Here is a 24008-nt window from a genome sequence, read left to right as displayed (position 1 = left end):
GTGAGCAGCAGTAAGATGCAAAGTGTTTTGAGCAGGGGTATTTACACTGCAGTGGTATCTGGATGTGTATTGTTATAAAGAATTTGCATCTTGACTGAGACAACTATTAGCACAAAAGCTCCATGTGAGACCAGTTTCACATCTCCAGAAGAAATGTTCAATTGCTGCATCAATATTTTAGAGGCTTTGGCCATCCCTGCTTGCTACTTCTATTGTTCTCTTTCTCATCATCTGCAGGCAGCAACAAAGGAGCCATAAAATCTGGATAATTACCTGGTTATTTAGCTCTACCCATAGAGCCTTCATGAGTTTTGTTATTTTGGGCTTTCTTCCTTCTCCCACACTTGCTCTTGCAGGAGGAGCTACAGTTCAGAGAAGTCCTTTTCCTGACTTCTGGTCTGTGCATTGAGCCTTTCAGTTTGTTCCCCCTGGTTCAGGGCCCCAGTGCTGCTGTTAAAGATCCCGTGGTGAGACAGACCTTGGTCATTGCCCAGATCTGTATCCAAGTGCTTGGAAGCCTCCTGCCTTGGGCAGCACTCAGATCTTTGTGCCACAGTGAGACCTCACTGACCCCTGTATCAAAAGCATCCTGAATCCCACCAAATCTTCCCAGCAGCAAAGGCCATGCTCCCTTATCCCCTTTTCACAAAACCTCCCTTATCTGGTGGCTTCATTTTTTCATGCTGTAACTCTGTGTCTCTTTTTACTGAAATATTTCCTGTGGAGGTGTAGGGTTTCCATGTAGTATCCAAGAAAGCAATTCCTTTTTTTTTTTTTTTGCTTTCTCAGCAATCTCTACTCTATTAACATTATGCTTTCATTTTAAGAAATATTTGCTTACATGTCACCCAGGGAGAATGATCTTGTGGTTAAGATGCAAGATGGTTGCTGTTAAAAGCTGCAGTGCTTTTAGCCATCCTGCTTTTCTCTGTAGTTGTAGTCCCAGCCTTATTCCAGGTTCATTGCTTGATGTTCCCAAAGTCATCTGGTCTTTTCATCCCTTCCGAGAAGGGATGAGAACACTACCCTCTGCACATCCCTGCTATTTAAATTTGATGGGTATTTGCAGAGTATTTGGAGATGCTCTCAGGAAACATTAGTAGGATCATTAATAAATGCATCTTGCTATTACAGCATCCTCTAAGGTGCTGTGTATATAATTCTAGACTTTCCCACTGAACAAGCAGGGAAAGCAGATGCTTATTGCTGTTTAAAATACCTTTCTGCACCAAATGTGACAAGGAAGATGAGCATTTCCTGAAGCTCAGGCCATCCTTATGGGAAGGGCTGCAGCAGGCTCAATTAACTGGGCTGTTACTTTAATTTCATTTCAGAAGCTCCTTGTTCCAGCTCAGGTTAAACTGATTGATAACTTATTTAACCTGATCAAAATGAAGGTTTGGCTTAAAACTTGACAAGCATTTACAATGCTTTAAATCAGCTTCAAATCAGGCTTTTAGTTGAACTAGTGGTCTTGTTTATTTTGGGCTTTGGCTAGCCTTTGTGCCCTCTGTGGAACAGTGCAGGTGCAATGGGTCACATTTCTCTGAGCCTGCCTTAGACAGGCTTCCCCTCCTCTGGACCCAGCTCATCCCCAGCACAGCCTGGCCCCTTTCTGGAAGGCACCAGTTACATTTTTCTCTGCAGAATTGGTGAGGAGAGGCTGTCTAAACTCACAGGGAGCAATTCAGGCCAGCTGGATAACCCTCAGTGTCTGCCTGGTGTCTTCCTCTGCAGTTTGCCCTTTCAGCTGTATCAAAGCTACAGAGTGTCAGCCAGTCCTTTTGTGACTGAGAAATGGTAAAAAAAGCACTGTTTTAGGGAATGTGTAGCTACTGCCAAGCCACTCCTGTGCTGCACATCATGACAGTACAGCCAGGGCCAACAACAAGGATTTTTCTCTACCATAAACTACTGGAATCTGTGGGAAGAAGGTAGGGCAGGATCCCAGCCCATCTGCACTGAGCTTTTGGTGCTGGTTTTAGTTCTTTGCATGTTTGGGAAGTGCCCTGTGTCCCTTGAAGGTATCAAGTACCCACCAGTTATTTCAAGGAGCTCTGGGCTCAGCCTGACAGCAGTGCTGCCTTCTAAAGAGCTGCTTTCCCTTCCTCAGCTGTGAGCATTAATCTCCAAGTTCAGTGGTCATTAGCTAAAATAATTGTCACCCCTTTTTAGTTACCAGGACTGAAAATTACCAAAGGGTTTCACCTTAGTTGCTTAGCCTCTAATTATTCTGAGATTTTTGTTTTCTTCAGGATGTCAATCAGCAAACAGGATGTCCCCTGGGCAGTTAGAGGAAATTGCTTCTGTGTTTCCTTGAGGAGCTGGCTGTGCTTGCTCTGGTAGTTTCAACACTTTTCTCAAATCAGAAAACTGATGGTTTAGGAGCTCGTGGCCTTACTGAAAGTTTCCTTGACAGCTCCAAAGTTGTGACTGATCACAATGGATGATCACAACCAGCCGTGCAGTGATGTTTCAGGTTGTCTCTGTTTCAAGTCCAGAGCTGCAGAGGTGTGAGGTTTGCTCTGATTTTTGCCAGAGTTTCCTCGGTTCATCTGCTGGTGCAGATGAAAATGGCTCTGGCTCTTGTTGAACAGAAGCAGCTGTGCTCAGCTCTCCAGTGCCTCTGGGAGACAGGGACAGCTGGCTGTGGGACAGAGACCTCTGCCAGGGAAAGGACAGATCCCAAAAGCCTAGACAGAGTTCAAGGAGGGGCTTTGTAGAGCTTGAATTAGTAATAAAAGCAAATTGTAGGTCTGGCTTGAGCAAGGTAGGAGCTGGAATGAAGCTACTCATGGTGGTGTGCATGGGAATTGTCTCTGCTTTGCTACGCTCCCCCTGTGCCAGCCTCCAGTTCCTTCCACACTGCAGTGGTGGCTCTCTTCTTGCCTTTAATGCCAGCAGCTCCCCCAGCTGCTGTGAGGATGGAGCCTTGCTCTGGGTTTTAGGGGTTGTCAGCTCTAACAGGGAGGTGGCAGTGGGCTGGTCTGGGATGGCTGAAAACCCCAGTGCCAGCCAGATCTGGGCACAGGGCAGGCTCTGCTGTGGTTTGAGCTGTGCCACTGCAGCCTAACCCAGGGCTGGGCAGGAGAACTGGTTTGGGGTCCATGGAGAACTGGTTTGGGGTCCATGGAGAACTGGTTTGGGGTCCATGGAGAACTGGTTTGGGGTCCATCTCTGCTCCATGGGAACTGCCTGCTCCCATGGCCCAGGGCCAGGCTGTGCCTGTCCTGCTGGGGGTAGGGACCAGCCCGGCTGGGGCTCTGCTCAGCGCTGTGATCTTTGGCAGCAGTTTCTGCAAAATTCATTATTCCCTAGGCAGCCTTTGCATTTATTTATTTACTTTGTTTCTTTTCTTTTTTTTCACTTTGGTTTATTAGTTGCACGTGTGGCTTTATCTGGATAAAAATGCATGCAATTTATGCATGCCTACAGTAGCATATGTTTTATATATTGGGTTTATAGGGATGGTACTGATTCCTGAATTAATTTGAACGGCAAATTGTTGTTGTATCTGCACACAGTATGTCTTTTCTTTTTTTAACATGTATTATATGACACACATCTGGTGGTGTTTTAATTGTGTTATTGTGGTGCCTCAGAGTCCTAGCAATGAATTTGAAACCCAACTGTACTAAGCACAGCTTTTTCACATGGGACACTTCAGGGGCTGAGTGAATTGTTGAGCAAGAATGTGGGTGTTTTTGTCTCTGCCTTCAATTGTGGACAAGAGCCCAAAGGGCTTTGCAGGCTGCCTTCAGTGTTGGGCAGCATCAGGGGGCAGCTTTTGTGCCCAGCTCTGGGTCAGGAGAGACCTGCAGTGCCTCACACCTGGACAGCTGCTGGCAAGTTCTGCTTTTTTTAATGATGGCTCAGTTGGTCTCTCAGCTCAGGACACCATTTGGTCTCAGCTCAGGCCAACTCTCCAGGTTTGTCCCATGGCTTTGCAGTACCCACCATGGGCTGTCTGCTCAGTAGAGCTGTGCCTTGCTGGTGCACTGGGGAGGCTGAGGACCTTCCAAAATCATTCCTGTCAGGGCTGTATCCAAGAGAAAGTGGCCTCTCTTGCCTTGCTGAGGGGTTGGAGTAGTTCCCTTTGGGTGTAGCATTATACTCAAGGCCATAAGGACTCACTAGTGTCACCTCCCAGCCTTTCCCCACAGGCTCTGTTTGGCAGCACAGCCTCTCCTCTGCAGGAGCTGCTCTCATTCCTCATGACCACAGTGCAGCCCTGCTTTGGGATATGTTTTTATTTCTCCTGAGGTGTGTTTTCCACAGAATTCAAGCTGCTGCCTTCCCCTCCTCTTCCTTATTTATTCTAAAAAGGTATCATAGGTACCTATGAATTTTATCTGCAGTGGTTTTGATAACATTTTTTCTCAGATATTGATGTGACTATTGAATAGCTTCAAACCTTGTTTAAATCCTTTTACCTTCTGTAGCAAACATTAATGTTTATTTATTGACACTGCTTTCTGAGAACCCAGCTGATCTGGTCTCCACTTAAAACATGCTTTATTGATATTTATATAGCACTAACTTTATCAGTATGAGGGCATCTAGAATCCTAAATGAATCACATTTATCCAGTTTCCTTTTCAGCCAAAATCTTTGAAGAAATGAAATCAAGCTTATTCAAGAAGATGATTTTTCCAGAAAACCTTGTTGAAATAATTTGAGTCAATTTACTCCAGTTCTGGTTTTCTTTTCTTCTGCTGCTCAAGCCTGGTATCACAGCACTGTGCCTATAGCAGCCCAGCCAGGCCTGGTTGCTCTTCTGGGATATGTCTCCAATACTTGTCTTTTGACTGTTTTCTCAGTGGGTATTCCAAGATCAGCTGAAACATCTGTGTGACATGATCTCTCGTTCTATACTTGTGCCACAGGTCTGGACTTTGTTCTTGGCAAATGTCTGATCTCTTCCTTTAGCTATCAGAAGGCTGGGGAATTTCTGTTTTCTTCCCAAGGTTGAGGCTGAACTGCACTGAATGCTTTGTTTGACATAATTAGTAATAAATAAGTTTACCTTGCTTTTTGGGATCTTCTTTTACTAAAATCACTTTTGAAGGTTATCATCACCTTTCACATTGCAATCAAAGTCCTCAGTTTTGTGGAGTAGCATTACCAGAAGAGAACTACTGTAATATACAGAGATCTTTTTCTTGGTGGAATTTCCTAATATATTTTGAAACATCTCCTGCAGCTTTGGACAATTTAATATGTATATTAAATCTGCTTTTGCTTTGAACATCACAGCTGTTGATATTAGCCTTTAATAGATGGTATCTGTATGCATAGATGGCAGCAATGTTAAAGCTGTCAATTCTGATTGCCTCCTACATGGTGTTTAAAAGCACCGTGTGAGCTCGGTCCAATTTAGCCCGCTGGCTCCAGCTGAACACGGCTCTCTCCTTGCTAAGTGGATGCTTAGTCAATCATCCCTGTCCTGCTTGGAGCTACTTCCCCTACAGTGATCCTTTTGCTATGGTCCACTGCACCAGATTGGTAACACTTGATGCATCTGCTCTAAGAGTTCTGAGCTCATCTTCAGTGTATCCATTTCTTTCCCATTACCAAAAAAACCCCGTGCCAAATCAATTTTCTATTTGATGCATATTGGATGGCATTTTATAACCGAGAGTCACAGGTCCAAATCATCTTTATGTGAAACTTGAAGCTACAAATCTTATTTCCAAGAGGCACGGAGGCTTTCAGCTCTGAGAGGCTCAGAAGCTTTCAGTTCTCTCATGGGCTGTTTATTGGATGCTCCTCCCTGAGACCTGTCCCCTCATTGTGATCTTCACCACAGGCTCTAGGGTAACATCTCTGCTGCCTTGAGCTCCTCCTCCTCTTCCTTCAGTGATTTGGTGACTACAGGGCTGTTTCTCTCACGTATTCTCACTCCTCTCTCTGACTGTGCAGCATCTTTGTCCCCTTCTTGGCTGTGCTGTTCCAGAAGTGCTGCCACCATTGCTGCTGGGCCTGGCTTTGGCAGCAATGGAGCCAGCTGGCATTGTCTCCACGGGACACAGGGGACAGCAGACACCCTGCCACCAAGACTCTGCCACGCAGACCCAATCCATGCCCCTGTGCTGCCCTCCTGGCTGGTGCAGCCCGCCCCAAGGGCTCCTCTGCGTGCCCTGTTGCGGAAGGCAGTTGGAGTTAAGGTTGGGAATGCTGTTTCCCCCTGGGCAGTGCCAGTCCTGCTCGGGCACACACGCTGCCTGGCTGTAACCTGAGCGGGTCTGGGCTGACACAGTTTGTCACTGACGTATGTCAAAGCCAGATTCTCCCAGCTGTCTGCTGCCATCTGCCAAGTGCGGCTGGGGGCATGCAGAGTGCAGTTTGCTATGCAGGCCTGATGGCAGCTGTAAAATCGAGCAGTTTTGCCTGCTTAAGCACCAGCTTTTTTCCAAAATAAGCATTAGCTCTCACATGGCAGCGAGGCTCCTGCTCCTGAGAGCGCGGCCGTGCTGGGGAAGCGGTGCCGGCTCCGCTCCGCAGCCGGGGCCACCTGCCAGCCCAGAAGCTGTGAAAAATCACTGCAGCAGCTCCAGAGCTGCAGAAAAGCCAGCCCTGCTGCTCCACTCGTGTGCTGGGCACGGGGGAGAAAGGCTTCTCCAGGCCCCCAGGGCGCTAGCCTGCTCTTTCCGTGGCACCTCGCGGGAGCCGTGAGGTCAGACAGAGTTCCTCCCCAGTCAGAAGTGGCACCAGGTCTGCACAAGTGTCTCCCAGAGAGCTGAAGCTGAGCTCTCTGCAGGATGCTGTCCTGGCTCATCACAGCACCAGGCAGTTCTTCCAAAAACTGCAAGGGCAGCTGCCCAGACCGAAGGAGCTTGGGTTTCATTCACTCTTAGAAATGTCTGGTTGCAAGCGTTAAGATGGAAAGTTAGGTTGGTAGGGAGTAGTTAATGTTGCTCATGTCCCTGAGAAATTATCAGTGGCTTTTGAATATTTTGGTTTTTCACTGATAATACTTTTTATTTAGGGGAAGTTGTTGTACTTGCCTTGCTTGAGCAGCTGACTCAGTCTAAGCTCAGAAATCTTTTGCTAGCATCAATTCAAGTTCTCTGCATCCCAGGGAGAGGTGAAAACGAACCACTGTGTTACAGACTTCTTGACTGCAGCACAGGCTATTGATGTAAATCGGCCAAAAGAAGCTGGTAAACCAGGATTAGGGAGCCAGTAGTCTGCATAGCAGGTAAATGTGCAAACACTAACCTTGGAAATATCATGGAACTGAGAGTCAAAAAGAAGACAATTTTCCTTCAGTATCATAACACTGCTGCTCTTTGCTTCTTCATCACAGTAAGTAAAAACGGACATGTCCTGTTTAAAATGAGTTATGGCCAGGATAGCCCATCACAGTATCCACAGCAGCACCACCCAATTAGAAAAGCTACTCCAGTCCAACCTGATGCTACTGTCATTTTTTTTTAAATGAGCCCTACTTCAATCATAAAATACTCAAACCATAATATTGCTTTCTACACCATATGTCCTTATTTAGAGGGGAGAAAAAATGATTGCACCCTTAATTCAAAGGAAACGTTTCCCTCTGAGCCAGAACTCAATAAAATGTATCAAAAAAAATTGTGGAAAAGGGCAAGCAAAGAAAATCAAATTGTAGCGTGTGAAACGATTTAAGGAGGGACCTAGGGAATACATAATCTCCAAACTGCCAAGTTAGAGCAAGTATAAAATATACAAACAAGCTTGATATTTTTCCCAGTTGATCTCATTATGAGGTATGCTTGGGATAGATAAATTTTGTTAGAATGCATTAAGGCTGGATTTTCAAGGAAACAAATCAGAAGTAATGTGTTTAGCTGATTCCACCTTGTTTTGATACGTGGGTCTTTTCAGGTTTAAAGAAGTACATTTTTAAAGCCAAATGGCTTGTTTTGTTTCAAATATTAAAACCAGAGGCAACTGGGTGACTTCCCCCCCACCACCACTTTCTGGAAAGCAGACGTTTATAATTTTGGCTGGTCTTTAATCATTGGGGTAGAGCTCTGTGCACTTTTTCACTGCCACTTATTGTTGTCTGCCTAGAATACACTGAGTAAGACCTGAGTGCAGTCCCTTAACAGACTGTTTCATCCACAAATAGTACTTTTTCCAAGTCTCCAATATATTTTAATTAAATTGTCCATTTGTATTTATTAAGGCAGTTTACTGTCTCCTGCTGCAGAAAGCTGCTACTGCTGATAGTCTACCAGAGAAACATGAGCTTATCTGGGACTTCGTAATACAATGCAAGCAAATGTTAGCACAAAAAGTCCCCCAAAATATTGTTTAAGCATCCTTTTCATCCTTTATTGGGAAGGGGACAGGCCATACCAGTGCTTTTGATAAGTTTTTGGAACAGTCGGTGTTATCAATTCTTGTAGCTGTAGGAAATCATGATCTTTGATGAATGATGTTTGTTACCTGCAGGAAAATTTTCTTCAACCCTGTAGAAAGAGTTGGAAAAGGGTCCTTTGGCAGAGCTGATGATAAAGTCATTACCTGCTGATGAGATGTAAAGTGGTGTTCAGCAGCATTAGTTTAGATAGATGAGCGTGATAAGGTTGATTCATCCGTGTCTCTGGTGATCTGAAAGCTTGGACCTAAACTCTGGGACTTGGACGCCTCTCAGCTCTACCCACTTATCTCCAAGTGGCTCCTGCCAAAATCGATTTACCATGAAGTCAGTAGCATGGAAATCCAAAGGCTGTGTTTGGTCTGTCCTCTCTCTCAAGACAAATGAAAGTGGATCTTGCAGAACTTTAAACAGGAATTAAACTTTCTTCTCAAAGTTAATGTGTTCCTGAAAGGCAGTAACGTGGCTCAGTGCTGTGTGGAGCTCTTTGCCCTTCTGATCTGGAAGGGCAGCTTTGTTTTCCTGGACCATTCCTGGCTCCAGAGCGCAGCACGAAGTCAGTGGGTGCCATTCCTGCTGGTGCCTGTCCACTGGCAGAGGTGACAGGATTAGTGGATTAATAGACCCATCTGAGCCACCAGAACAGGCATGTCTGAGATTAATACCTTCATTATGTCTCTCCCTGAGGCTTCTGCTTTCTGTCTTTCCTTCAGAACTGTGCAGACAGAGATTGCTGGGAATTTCTTTTCCCACCCTGTGTGTATGCAAGACCCGTTTTATGCAGATACAAACCCAAGCAACAGCGAGGGGTTTCAAATGAGACCGCTGCGACTTTAAGAGCGAGGGGAAAAAAAACTGTTGGGGAAGGAAAATAAAAATCCCACAGCCTGTTGTAGCAGCTGTAGCTTCAGATCGTGTGGAAAATGAAGGCAGATGATTCAATTTGGCCTGTGCCCCGAGTACATTTCCAAATGCTTCTGTGTGTGCGCAAGATAATGAACAAATATATTGAGATGGCACAAGATCAGTCCGAGTCTGCCGCTGCACAGGCCGTGGAGCTCCCAGTAGGAGCACACTAGCTGTGCTGGGTTAATGGGGGTGAGGGTCGGCAAGCCCAGCACCTTTCAGAACAACTTAAGAAAAGAATTTGTCTCCTTTTGCCCCAGGCTCCCCGTGGCACTCAAATGGAGCTTGTGATAAATCGAAGTGTATTTATTAATAATGAGCAGGGGCAGCGTGCCCACGATGTGAAAATAGGTGTGCCAAATAAAAACGTGCTTCCCTCTGACATAGGAAAAGCTTAAGTAAATGGAGAGCAGGCTGATCTATTATGATTAAAAAGCGGGGGCTGAGAGCCAACATAGTGGTAATGAAAAAGCCCTTTTAGGGAAGCGAGGCCCATTCTGCCCATTCATATATTCCTCCACCCCACAGGAAGAAGTAGGGAGGGGGAAGTTGGATGGGAGAGATGGAAAGGCAACAGCCTTCCAGGATAGCAGAGCTGGAGTTATTACTGGGTTGAGTTATGATATTTAATCATGCTACATGATGTCCAACAGCGCAAGGTTCATAATTCTTGGCTCCGAGCGTGGCTTGGGACTGTCCATGAGCACCTGCAGGATGCAAATTGATCATGGCCTCACAAACCCTCTGTACCTGCCCCCAGTCCTTCCCTGCCTGCAGCCCTGGCCCGCTCCCACTGAGCTGGCAGTGGTCCCTTCCCCGTTCCCAAACACAGATCTGTCCTTCCTGCTGCAAGCTGACTGCAGAGAGCCAGGATTGCCTGCCACCAGCTTTGCTCTGCGGTGTGTGGTGACTCGGGGCTGTTATTTATCTTGCAGGAGACTGCACTGGTCTGGTTTTTAAGCAGCTTTGGGTTTAATTAATGATTTTGGAGAATTCCCTTCAACAATGAAACAGGCTCTGCTGGAGTAAAACTTCAGCAGCTATTCAGTGTTTCAGTTCATATGCATGGACATCGATGTTTTGCTGCCTTAGGGTTTGGAAGAGATAAATTTACAAATAGCTTCACTTGTCCTCATGTGCCTTTTTATTTTCTTCCAGCTTTGCTCTCCTGAAGTGACACAGTAGTCAGTCTTTGTGTAAGACAAGATTCCCTCCCACCTCCAGCCCTCAGGAAACGAGGCTGAGGAGCCCCTTTCCAAGCCCCTCTCCGCAGGGCTTTGGGCATCGGGGTTGTTTTGAGACATTTGGCTTCTCAGATGGCTGCCAAAACACTTTGAGGCAAACTATGGGCAACTATCAAACACACTCAGGTTTGCCCCATGCACTTCCTCCTGCTGTTCCCCAGGCTTTGATTTGGCTCTGTTACACTGGCTGGAACCCTCCAGTTCCAGTTTGGATTAGTCCTGCCTCACACGGGGCAAATCCATCCCCAGGATTGTTTTTGCCCAAGTACACTCAGTGGGTAATGCAGAGGGATGGGACACACAACATGTGTCTCAAGAGCATTGGATTTTAGGGGAGAGCAGCCTGTAATGTTGAATGGCATATGCAATTCTGGTTGCTGCAGGACTTTGCCACTGTGTGTAAATACCCTGGGCAATCAAAATGGGCTGCTCGAGTTTTAGATGGGATGTTTGGCTCCTCCACCTGAGGTGTTGCATTAATGCCTCTGGAAGTCCCTGGGAATGTGTTTGTGAGAGGATGTAGAGTGTTTTGCCTGTGGATTTGGGGAGTTGGTTGCTTGGGTCTGGGCTGAGCTGGAGGTGACATCCCCAGGCTGGGAGCAGGGCCAGGAGCCCACTTTGCCTCTGGAACAGCAAGGACTTTTTCCAAAGGAGAGGAATACTAGGTTTTGTAGTAAAACTCGATCAGAGAACGTGGTCAGGAGGAATTTCTGGAACTCAAGCAAAAACACCCAGAGAAAATCACTAGAAATCAAGCAGCTGAGCCGGTGGCAACTTTGGGAAAGAAGCTTTTGGCCAGTTTGCTAATACCCAGGTCTGCCGAGAGTGCCCCTGAAACCAATGCATCCATTTAGCAGAACAACTTGTCCTCCTCCTTGGGTCCTGCATGTGGCTCATTAGGGTAATTACTGATGAATTAAGGCAGCTTGGCTGAGCGCTGGGGCTGCGGGTGTGCGGGCTCCCCTGCTGGCAGGCAGCAGGTGTAAATGAACAAGATCTGTCAAAAAGGCTGATGACCCTCTTAATTCACAGCAGCAAACTGGGGACAGAGGTAGTGCAGCAAGTTTAATAATTGATATTTACTTGGAAAGGTTAATGGCAGCAGTGATGCTTCTAATTTGCTTGCCTGTGCAAGACCTTGTCAGGTCAAATTGTCTCAATTTGTTACTGTGTGTGTAGGTGTAGTTTTCCTTTAATGAAATGTGGAGAAAAGAAACAGGTGGTGTTTGGAGCTGACTGTAACTCAAGAAAAGCAGCAAAAGGATCCAGTCTGGTAACAGGTTGGGTGAGTCTGTGCTAACTTTAAACAGCTGGCAATTTAGTCCTTTTGAATTAATTCTAGCAACCATTTGCACTTGGGAAGGTGAAAGGATTTGGAATGGCATAATTTATTTTTCCATTAATTTGCAGCTGTCTAGGAGTTGTTTAGGTCAGAAGTGTAATAATTTTGACAGCCTTTGATGTGTTCCTAGGTGGGAGGGAGAAGGTCGTGGATCAGAAATCAGAAAGCTGCAGAATTCAATGGGCATTTCTGTACTGTCTTAGGGAAATTGTAATTCTGCCCTGTGATGGTTAAATGGCTCCGATTTCAGGGCGAAACAAAGCACCTGCTGTGTCTGGAAGGATTGAAATTGGCAGGTCAGATACTTTACATCCAAGAGTTTCAGAAGAGCTGGCTGATGACTCGAAACCAGCGGAGTTGGGTTTTCAGTAAGTGTAGAAAGACCCAGATGACAGAAGAAGGCTGGAGTGCTAGTGTTACTAAAGGCTGTAATTAATGGGGTATTACCATTTGTCTTACTGGCTTGGCATCAATCCTAGGCAAGATAATGGCATAGCTGAAGTAGTAATTGCTTAATAAAGACCTCAAAAAGAGTAAAATAAGTGAATGACAATCATTTAATGTATTTAGGAAAAAAAGTCTTACCAAATTTACTTAATTATATGTGGAATTTAAAATTTGATGGCTTATGGCCAATATTGATGTAGTATAGTTAGATTTCACTTTTTGATGTTTTTGACCTAGCTATTAAGGAAACAGACAATATGGATTGAACATCATGAACTTCAAGTGGATTATTTCTTGCCTTGATACATGGTGTGGATAGTTGCAAATGCAAGCTCCCTGTTGTTGGGAATGCCTCTAGCAGATCCTAGCAGGGATTACCTCTCATTGCTGTGCTGTGCTTTTGAACATTTTGACATAGGAGCCAAGATGAAATACTGGTCTTTCAAGTTTTCAGGTGGGCAGCATATTTGAAAGGTAGTGGACAAGAAGTGAGACAGGGCACTGCACTGAGAATGGTGGTTGTATGATGAGGTGGCCATGAAAAAAATGTTGATTTCTGTCAGATGTGTCTAAAAGTCTTATCCTGCAGAAGAAAGTGTATTGCTGAGGTGTAGGGTGGCAGAAAGGCATGCAGAGCAAGGACATTAATCAGAAATCTAATGAGCATGATATTTTCTTTCTATTTCTCTTCCTTTTACTTCTGCTACCCATGCCCATACAGGGCTGTGCACTCTGGATGAGAACTGGAGCTCATTCTCCACATAGCACCCTGAACATTTCATTAAAATATTGACAGACTGTGGGGCACTTAGCTGGCAGCACTGTCAAACATCCATGGAGTGCAGTGATCAGTGCTCTCAGCACTCAGATTGCTGTGCCCTCGTGGTGACAGCGTGTCCAGTGTGCCCAGGGCCACAGGGGCAGGGCTGCAAGGGTTACAGCAGCACCAGGAGCAAACCCTGCTGGCCACCAGCACCACCATGGAACAGAACAGCAAGAAACAAAGGGATTTTATTGCCATTAAAAATACCAATTTGTACAAGCCGACATTTTAAATGGTGTAATTTAAATGGAACCAAACTGATATGAATAGAACCTATTAATAAATTAAACACTTCTTTCCACCCAATATTTCACGAGGGAATTAGAATAATTTGTTAGTAAATGAGCCCAGGAATGAAGCTGTGAATGACATCTATCCTACCCCTCTCCTCCCCCTGTAATACTCTTTGCAGATGTGAGAGGAAAGTTGCTGTGATTTCAAACGTTGGCTCTCTCACTTCTGTCCAAACACAAGCACAGCTTCAGGTGAAGGGAGTGGGATGATGGAGCAGTCAAAGCACCAGCCTTGGCTCTAAGAGTTAATCCTGATGTGCTCCCAGTTCTGTGTAGTGTCTGAAGCAGTTGTTTCAGCAAGTGTCCCTCGGTGGCCATCATGACCTCTCAGTGCAGTCCCTGGGGTGGCCCCAGGGCACATCTCTGGGCTGGGAATGATGACCTGGGTGGGTCAGGCAGCCCCAGCAGTGTCCCAGCTGAGGAGTGCTGGGAGCGGAGTGAAGGGGGTCTGTCTGTCTGTCCGTCCGCTCCCGCCTCGTGTCAGGCCCGAGCACTTTGGCCCAGCCTCGCCTGCTTCCAGGAGTGCCAAAAGCACCTTCCCTGCCACGCTGGTGAAAAGCAATGTGGACACAGGTGGCCAAGCACAACTGCAGAGGAGCCCCCTGCATTCCATCCCTCCCACGGTGCCGTGGGCGTGGGAGTGAAACATTGACTGACAACCTCGGGAACAGGTGGCACAGAGCCGTGCTTGAAAATCTCCTTTTTCCCCCTCCTTCTTCTCCCTCTAGATGAAGGTCCCTACAAGCAGAAGTGGCAGAAATAGCGAGGAAGACAGCATCAGGGAGGCCACAAGCTCTCAGCGGAGCAGCTCAAGGGACCGTCTCAGTGATGTAAGTACCGTTCAGGAGAAAGCATCGCTTCATTGCAGCAATTCCCGCTGCTGACATGGCTTTTCATAAATCTTGCTGAACAAATGTTGGCATCCAGAGGTCACTGTGTAATAACTTTTTTTTATGTCATGATTGAGTGTTACGGCGTAAGTGGTTGAGCTGCCTTGCAAACACTATAATCATGGTGCAAATAATATGATAAGCGAAAGATCAGAGATGGGAAAACAAAATGGAATTGTTATTCCTTGGGGAAAAATGGCTTGATGGTTTGTTTTGTGTTTTTCAAAGAAGTTGTGTTAAAAAGCTTTTTACGGCATCTTTGGGTTTAACTGCTGCACGTAATCACGTAGTTTGGGTGCAAAGTTAGTTCATCTAATTTTATGCTTCCTGCCGCCAAGATACGAGAGGGTTTTGGGGGAAAGCTGTCTTTCTCTCAGGAAATTCGATGGTACATTGAGTGAAATGTTATGATAAAACAAAAGCAAATGGTGCCTTAGTGTGTAAACACACAAATGGGCTTTTGAGTCACCAAGAAATCAATGGCAGTGCTGGGATAATTTTATACGAAGGCTTTTTGTGTTAGCAATTAGCATTTCGCCTTCATTAAAACATGATTTTTTACTAATTAGGACCTTTCCCGTTAGGAGAGATTTAAATGAAGAACAATAATCAAACGCTGGCACGAGCATGTCTGAAATATTAAATTTGCCATTTCAATGGCAAGCCACAGAAATCCCAGAGCGAGTGGTTTTCATGTTGAGTTCTATTAATGTAAAATATGCTTCATAACTAAAACCTGTCACAGAAAACGGCTCACACCAGCTAAATTCAATTGGACAGTTAATTTAGCTTTAAAATTGAAAACACTACCTCCGCTTCAGGATGCGAAAGGAAGAGGGGGGGAAAGCCTTTGATAAGTGTAATGTATTTGCTATTAAGGCTTTCAGAGCCCGTTCTACAGGAGGAAAAGGGAGAAAAAGGGGAAAAAAATGGCTCCCACAAATGTGTTTAAAAGCTGAAAGTATTTATTAAAAATGTCAGCAGAAAAGTGCTTTTGGCAGATTAAAGCGGGATTCAGCTTGACAGCTCTGACAGGGAAATGTGATGGGGGAAAATTCTCTCTACATGTTTGGAGTGTGAATGGGGCGCTGTAAACAGCCGACGCAGTGGGAGGAAGAGAAAAATAACATGTCCTGTGATCTGCTTCCAGCGCTGCCAGCCCACGCACCGCCCTGGGGCCAGGCAGCCGGGGGGGCCCCGGGACAAACCCCCTTGCTGTGGGACATCTTGGGCTGTGTTACAGTCAGTAACGGTGGGGATTTTGGGTACACCTAAAATATCCCACATCCACACCGATGGGATGCTCTGCTTCCCCTCCCCTCGGCCGCTCCTGACGGGAGTGTGAGCAGGAGAGCCTGGGAGCTGCACTGTAGCTGTAGAGTGGGGCTGCAGGGAAGGAATAACATATTCCAGCTTAGCCATTAGCTTAGGTCAAAGCGTTAAGTGGTCCTGGAGACTTTTCTTGTTAAGCTGATGCACTTCCAGTATTTCTCCTCCTTTCCCTTTGCCCCCAAAGTTGCAGGCTGAGCCTGTAGGAGTTGACTCCGAGTGCCTAATTCCTGCAAAATCTTCAAAGCCTGTTCAGCAGCTAGTGAAATTCAGTGGGAAATAGGCACTCTGTTCTTTTTTAGTCAGAGGAGACGTTTGGGCAGTGCCTGGAGGCCGGGGCACACTTCAGAGCTCTGCTGAAGCTGCTCTCGTGACCTGGCGACCCATCGCAAATGAGAATTTTTCAAATTAGTAATTAAACAGTTTGAAAAGTAAGGTTCATGAATCGCCGAATGCTCTTCGTTCGTTATTTGATGAGTGCAATTTAGCTTTAATTACATATAACACTGCCTCACGTCCTGGTACATGTTCTGTAGCCTGTTTAGCGACTGTCTCAAAGTCTTAGGAAGTCCCAGGGGTGCAGTCAGATGGTTTTCCCCATTTCTGTGCAAAGGGATGAGGAAGCAGACTGGATCTCTCACTGTAGAGAGGGAGCAGGGAAAGGGAGAGGAGACAACATTCTACTGAGTGTTGATTCCTGCAGGATTTTCTGTCCAGCATGCTTGGTCCCTGTTGGCTCTGCGACTGTGTGTCCCAGCACACAGTTTAAACAGCTCCTTCCATGTCCTCAGGATCAGGAGCACAGGGCAGTCAGGATATCCAGGGAAGGCAGGGATGGTGTTTCCTCAAGGCTGGTGGTTACAGAGGCTCCAGCACCTGGCAGTGTCCCTGCAGATAAATAAATGCTCTGCAGCAGGAGGCACCTGGGCTGTTTCTCACTCTCCTGCTGTTCCTTGGTGAATTTGGCCTTCAGGAATGCCCTCTGTGCTGCCTTTCCCCACTAAGTGGGGTGAACAATGGAGTGAATGAGGCAGGAGGTGACAGGTCTGGCTGCTGTAGGGTAGCACGGAGCAGGTATGGTGGGGAATGTGCCTATCAAAGTGTCAGCTGTAGTGGTGCCACCTCAGAAGCACTAGATCCTCCCTCCAGCTCCACTGGTCCCCCTTTCAGAGGTGCTGTTCTGAATGGCTTAGCCCCTCTGTGCCATTTGTTTCTTGAGGTGACTTGTTCAGTGGGATGCCAGCAAGTTGTTCTTTATTTACATTAATGCATGTCATTAGTCTCTAATGGACCGTGAAGTCAAGAGGTGGCCTGGTCTGTCGTGAAATAATTGCACTCTAAAGAAAACTGAGGCAAATGATTGATTATATTGTGCACACACACACACAAACAGCCATTGGTTCATCCACTATGAAACCCAGAGCATTTCGCTCCTTCCTTGCCACAAGTGAAAATTCTGTGGGGAGAGAATGATACAATTTCATGGTGAGACAGTAATTGTCTGGCTTGTATAGTAAGTCTTTCCAGACATTACACCGAGTGCCATTTATTATGGGTCACTGGGGGGAAAAAATGCTTATTATGATTTAGTGAAATCATCTCTGGCTGCAGAGGTTTGATTTGTTGAGGCTGGGCTCTTCTTTGGGATGATGAAACTTCAGAGCAGAAAAACAGTGAAGTTTTAGCTCAGGTTTTGTGGTGCAGAGAGGAGATGGGAATCTGCCACTTGCTTATGTTCCCAGTGTTGATGTAAAATTCCCTTAAAAACTACTACAGAGCTAACATCCTTGTTACACATGTACTCTCAGGTCTTCTACAACCAAAACAGTCAACAGCCTTTCTCCAAAATGGGATTTTCCTCTGCTGCCTTTCAGTGTGAGGTAATTGGAAGTTGCCAGAGAATTAAGAGCCAGATAAGCCATATTACTATTTTGTTGTGTTGACCCAAGTAAAAGTGGAAAGCTTGGGCATTTTGTTTTGGTTTTCCCCATGTTCCATAATTGTCCTAATCTTTTCTGATGTCCTGAACAGTCCAAAAATCCACACAGAGCCTTGTATAATGGCCTGAAAAAAGGGTTTTTATCTTTTTCTTGACCCATCAGCTTAAGAACTGCCTGCTTTTTAATGGATTTTCTCCCTCACTAAATTGAATGGATCGTCCCTCATTATCATTTAAATAGAAGCCTCACTCCCTGTGAACATGGAAAATTTGAATGTGGTAGTAGAGCTGTGATAATTTGAAATATTCGGAAGGTGGGGGCAAGGAGGGGGAACAGGCGGCAGAGTGCAGAATTGCTGAATGTAATTGTCATGGATTCTCAATTTTGTTGCCACAAGATGGGAAAATAGACTAATAATTGTCTTCCAACCCTAGTAGAATAGTTGCCCTAGTTAGCTGAAGCTAACACTCTAATTGTCATGGGGGCACAGAGATGAATGAGGATGTATGCAGGGCACAGCCAGGGCTAAATTGAGTGATATACTAAGGCAAAGAGCAAATTGGCAATTATTGGCCCAGCTGAAAAGGTTGGCAGGTGTGCTGCTTTCTCAGGAGCCCTTAGGGGGAAATTGGAAATATAAAATATCGACCATAAATACTCGCTGATTAGGAAATATGTTGCAAGAGGTGCTGGCCACTTAAGAGTCAAAACTCTCCTTTTCAAGGGATCGGCTTCAGCTGTGCATAAAACCAGCAAGCACTGCTACTAAGTTGTTGAGAGCCTTTTCCTCTCATCCCCCAGGCTCTCTTTTCTAATTTTTCATCATCCTGTCCTCATATGTTTGTTTGTTTTTCTTTAAACATAATAAACGAAAAGCAGTCTTTTAGGAAATGCAAAGATTTTCCTGCCTCTAAATGTTCTTTGATAAGTGTTTAGCATATTGTATAGGCTAGATATAAAATTCTCTCTCTGGTAGATGAATACAAAATAACTTCTGTGATTTCTAATTCAGGCAGTTCACTGTGATCTGCTTTTCTTTGTGTGCCATGACAGGCACTGTCTCCCCCTTCTTTCCCACTCGCCGTACCACGCTTCCCCTCCTGGGGCACAGGGATTAGAGCAGCAGCAAGGTACAAAGCTGGAGGTCCCTCCTGTGTGCCTCAGGCTGAAGTACCTCGCCAGAAGCACAATCAGATGAGCCTCTGAACCTCTGAAGTGAGAATTGAACCACAGTCACACCACGTCTCCACATTTATCCGCACTGTAAACTTTGGTGCCTGTGGGATGTCTGGTCTTGGCTCTGGCAGGGTGGCAGTGGGACCACAGAGCCGTGGTCAGGGGTGTCACAGAGCACATTTGAAGGAGTTTTTGGAAGGCCTGGGGTGGTAGTGTGTGGGCTGCAAACTCTTTGTGGCATGTGCTGTCCGTTGTTCCCCATGTGTGACGCACTAGGATCTGATCTGCAGTTTGAAGAGCGGAGTAAGACCATCCTAGTCAAAAAGAGTAGCAACAGGACAGTTTTAACACCCCTTCCACAAACCATGACTCCTGGGAAACTGGTTTGAATATACATGGAAGGATCATGAAACCTTGCAAATCCCATTATTCTGGAGACAAAAATTCCCATCCCTTCAGCATGCTGTCTGCTTTTCTCTGTGTCCCACAAAACCCCAAATCCTTGCATGGAAATTAGGTTCTAATGAAGTTTCAGTGCAGGATGCTTAGGAAGAAAGAAAGTCTGGAGGAGTTTTGTGAAGCTGGCAGAGGTGATGGTTTGAACAGGAGCAGCACTCTTGTAGGTTCTGTGCATTTCTGTGAGGTCTTTTCTGTTGTTCCTGTCTAACTGCACTCAGTTTGTTCATTCCTGGTCAGTGGGCATCTTTCCTTCTGCTGTCTGCAGCCATCAGCTGTAGGAATAAAAGTGTCTTGTGTGGAAGCTGTTCTGTAGCTTACCAAGCCAGTTACAGATGTTCAGACCTTGTGTAGTTTGATATCATACCAGACTGGTTTTGCAGTGTTTCTAAGCATCACACTCTCTGTTTATCCAGCAGAATAAAGTCAGTGAATTCCAGAAGGAGCACATGCAAGCATTGCAGGACTTGCAGATGGTTCATCACGTGTTGTGGTTATCTTGTCAGGTGCAGGTTCTAATCTCAGCGAACATCAGATGCACTGGTGACCTTTGCCATGTCAATTGAACTCATTGTATCAGCTGCCAGGAGTGTGGCTGTGGAAATTAATTGCATTAAGGGTCTCTGTGTTAAGGTCTGGGATATCTCCTGCCCTTGGCTCTTTCTGCCCTCCTCTCCACTTACCCTTCTCATTCCAAGATATTTGAGCTTTATAAGGTGCTTGTTTGGGAAGGAAATATGAGACTTCCCCAGTATTCTAAGCTGAACCCATATTCTGTTGTTGAATGCTCTATAAATGACCAAGGGGAGGGTAAACACATGCAACTTTGCCCTCTCTGACTGTGGAATTGGGAGAGTGGAAGGTGGGTACAGCTGAGGTGAGTGTCATCCTGCAATGCTATAAAGCAGAATTCAAAATCAGATCTCTCTGTACATACTGTTGATTACCTCTGCTGAGTGCTAACCGAGCAAATCAGGCGTTTGCAGCACTGAGCCATGTGGTAAGTTTGGGCCTGGGATTTGGTACCAAGTAGGAGCTGGGAATTCTGCCTCAGTTCCCTCCTCTGCTGGGGGCTCCAGGTGCCACTGGGCACATTTGAGTCTCTCCCTGTCTCAGTGTCTACACTTACACAAGGATGCCATGAACAGTAGTGGTTGGAGGCTGGTTTTGGGGACTGTCCTGTGGCACATGGGAATAGCTACTGGCTGAAAAGAGCCATTTCAACAGCTGATTTGGAGGTCCTTGATACACTCCTGGTGTCAGCCAGTGAAATGGCATGTGTCGTAAAAGCAGGAATGAACGCTTGACATTTCTGGAATATGTTAATTTGTGTCCTTTAGCCAAAGAGGATGGAAGGGAGCACTACAAATGACCTAGTTTTGTGGTTGTGCTGCCATCACCTGCTTTTAACTAATCCCCTTGTAGCTAGGTTTTATGTCAAGGACACAAAAGATCCAACTTGAAACCTGCCTGACCCATTGAGAGTGGGGAATTGGCTCGAGGTGCCCTTTTACCTTGATTATTACTGGATTTTAAAGCCCTTCCTGCTGTCTTTCAAGTTCAATAAGTAACCCAATAGCTTTAAGAAACTGAACAGAGGGTGTCTTAATTTCTTTTGCATCATGAGAGCAGTGGAAGGCCATGCTTTTATTTATATAAGGGAAATAACTTTTTCTGTCAATTTAATAGACAATCTTGGAAAACCTGCTGCAGGTTATTGGTGAGATTTTTCTCATTATTTTCTCTTCTAAATTGCAGTTGCCATTTTTATCACAAAGAAAGAAAGAAATCTTTTAAATACAGTTGCAGATAGGAGTGTAACTCAAGCTCTCAAGGACATCAGTGGGGGAGTATTAGAGTAGTAAGATTTTGCCTTTGCCTTCCAGAAAGGTGTATTTTTTTATATCCACTGTAATTAACACGAGAGCTATCCCAGGGTAGAAATAATTCACTCTGTGACATAACTGAAATGTCTTGTCTGTGCTGTCTGGTTTTGTTTTTAACCTTGGGCTTAAAAGGAACCAAAAATCTTTAGTTGTGAAAGAGCACATCATCTGCAAAATATTATAAGCCATTTATCTTTATGCACAAATGCCACCTAGCAGTGCAGCTCCACTTCTGCATCATTAAATGCACAGTTTTTTGCCCCTAACTAATAACAGTCTCCCCTAGGAAGGCTGGGTATTCCAGACAGCCCTGGAAGAGGCAAAATCTGGTGCTCAGCAGGGAGAGAGGCTGCTGCCCTCCCTGAGGCTCTGCTCAGGGTTGCTGTGCAGCTGGAGCCAGAGGTCTGGGATTCAGTGTCTGGCTGGGTGGGGTCACAGTCCTGGCTTTGAACGTGTGCTTGTCACCCCTCTCCCTGCCTGCCATGGTTTCTCCAGGCAGTGTTTGAGGCCAGAGCTGAGCTTTCTGGGGTGCCTGCATTGCAGCTGGTTTGGGTTTCAGTCTCAGGTGAGCTCCCAGGGGTCCCAGGCAGGTGCTGTGCTGGTGGGAGCAGCACCAACAGGAATGTGGCTGGCTGGGTACCACAGGCACCATCGTCCCCTGCTGCTTGAAGCCCTTCTGACAAGGAGAAAATTGACCAAGCCAGCAAATAGCCTCTTGGAGAGTGAGAGTTGTCTGACAGCCCTCCATGTAAGTGCTCCTGTCCTTGTAGGTAAGAGCCTGGGTAAGTTGTTCCAGCTGAAGGCTTGCCCCAGTAATTACTCCTGCCAGACAAGCACTCATTCACTGCGAAAGGAGGTTTCTTCAGCGTTGGGTAGATGCCAAGTTAAACTTCCACTAAGATTTCTTATATTTGCAGCCACAATTGATTACTTTTCTCATTATTTGATCTTGATATAGAGACATACGGACTGAGCTGTGTTTGTATTAACCCCCAAAGATTTTTTTCTTTAGGAGCATCCATCACAGCTGCATGCAAACTGTTCTGCTCTGGCACTCGTAGCTGATCTTAGCTGGTTTTTTTCAGAATTGCTACATGTGACAATTGGTATGGATTTGCCTAAAGAGCTGCAGCTAACCAAAAAAGCAATAGTGGTTTGTTAGATGTGCAGAAAAATGCATGCAAACAGCCCTGGAGAGAATGGGGCATGGTTGTGCATAAACCGAATTGTTGGAAAAGATTTTACGAGTTGACTCCAAAGTATTCACCAGTTACTAATTTTATATATGCAAGAAAAATTCTGAGGGAGGGGAAAAACCCCACCCTTTTTCACCACTGATTTTTCAGGAAATTTGATGTTAAAACTTTTAAGAGAGAAGAGGCTCTTGGATGTGAAAAATACCAGAGTCAATTGCCATTCAGTTTTCATTATTTCTGAGGTAGCACTTTACCCAACAACTGTTTTTATTGTTTTCTACTCAGTGGTTTTAAATCAGCGGTCTGCAGATTCCTGGGGTTCTTGGACAGCTTGGGATGCCTGAAAGTTGTCTTAAGAAAAGCAGGTCTGTTGTTAGTGTGCTTGAGTTTATTGTCCAAAAGTCTGCTGAATCCTTGGTAAACATTTTGCGTGTGCGCAAAGCTCAAAGATGGAAAATAACTGTGAGAGTGAAAATGCTCTGAGGCCATTTCCCTAGGGAGAAGCTTCTAATGAAACCTCTTGTTTCTGTTTTTGGTTATTATTTCCAATTTGTTAGACCTTGTCATTCTTGGTTAAATCTCAGTTGATGGAGGGCTGGAGTGAGAACTTCCACCCTTTTTCCTTTCCTCCTCCCGCCTTTCCAAGCAGGTAATTTGCCTCCTCGTCATTTCTGTGTTTACTTTAGGTGAACTGCCTGGTCAAGCTCTCCAAAGTGTTGGAACACATAATTGTGTTCAGCTGTTTGACATACTTATGTAGATAGCAGGATATTGTTATTAACCTTTCTATACAAGGCAGAATTCCATGAGTACTTTGGGGTACAGAGTATGTAGAGAGAGGGATAAGTTTGTCATAGTTTCTCAAAAATAGAGGTAAATGCCACTGTCCTTCATTTCACTGGTCTGTAACTTTATTTCTGGGCAGTTTATATTTAGGAGGTTTATGAGTAAATCCCAACTTTTTTTTGTACTGTTTGAAGGCAGTGGCCAAATCTGTGTTCAGTATGCAGAAGGTGGGGATTCAGATGCTCTAATCAGTGTTGTTGCTGCCTCAGGCTCCCCTGTGGAAGCTGTCCCTTTCCAGCAGCACAGAGGTCTCTGGAGCTACAGCAGGACAGAGGTGCAGGTGTAGCATGCCAGGGGTGGGGACTGGCACCCAGTCACTCCTTGGCTGCAGACCTGTGTGTAAGAGCTGGGTCACATCTTTCCTTCTGTCTGGCACCCTCGTTCCTGTGCCAGCTGGTGAGACGGTTAACAGGGAGCCCTCCTCCCACAGCCACATAATTGTAGGACTTTGTTCTTGTCTCTTTGCTTTGGGAGCTTTTCTCCATGGGCACTTGGCTGGAGAATTGCCTGTCTGGTGTCAGAGGCAGGTGCAAGCCAGCGGCACGGAGCTTGCATGGGCAGAGCAACAAGACAATTGCATCTTCCACTGAGAGCAGGAGTCTGGAAAAGGTTTCCTGTGTATATCTAGGTATCCTCTGATCAAAAGGCTTTCAAACTGCTAGTACAAAGGGACTGTTATCTTGCTGGTGAAAAATGACAAGTATTTGCAATCAGTTTGCATCAATCTCTTTGGGGTATTGTGCTGTGCTGATTTAGTAACGTGATAACTTCTGGCACTGCTGCAAAAAGACAAAATAATCCTCACCATCAGCCTGCAACAATTCGGTATTTTTGGTACCCACTAGAACATCAGTCTTAGAAACAGGACT

At 45.6% G+C, this 24008-nt stretch overlaps 1 protein-coding gene across 7 annotated transcripts in view; it reads left to right on the top strand.

The window, feature by feature from the left end:
* FBRSL1 (fibrosin like 1) overlaps nucleotides 1-24008 on the top strand; it is a 499458-nt gene that overhangs the window by 203924 nt on the left and 271526 nt on the right. For all 7 annotated transcript variants that reach the window (XM_084216905.1, XM_084216907.1, XM_084216904.1 and 4 more), the window contains exon 3: nucleotides 14149-14250. In XM_084216905.1, the coding sequence (XP_084073031.1) occupies nucleotides 14149-14250 (102 nt within the window). The remainder of the gene's footprint in view (nucleotides 1-14148; nucleotides 14251-24008) is intronic.

Source organism: Fringilla coelebs, assembly GCF_963513975.1.
Source record: "Fringilla coelebs genome assembly, chromosome: 17".
Taxonomy (NCBI): domain Eukaryota; kingdom Metazoa; phylum Chordata; class Aves; order Passeriformes; family Fringillidae; genus Fringilla; species Fringilla coelebs.
This window is presented reverse-complemented; position numbering and strand designations above follow the sequence as displayed.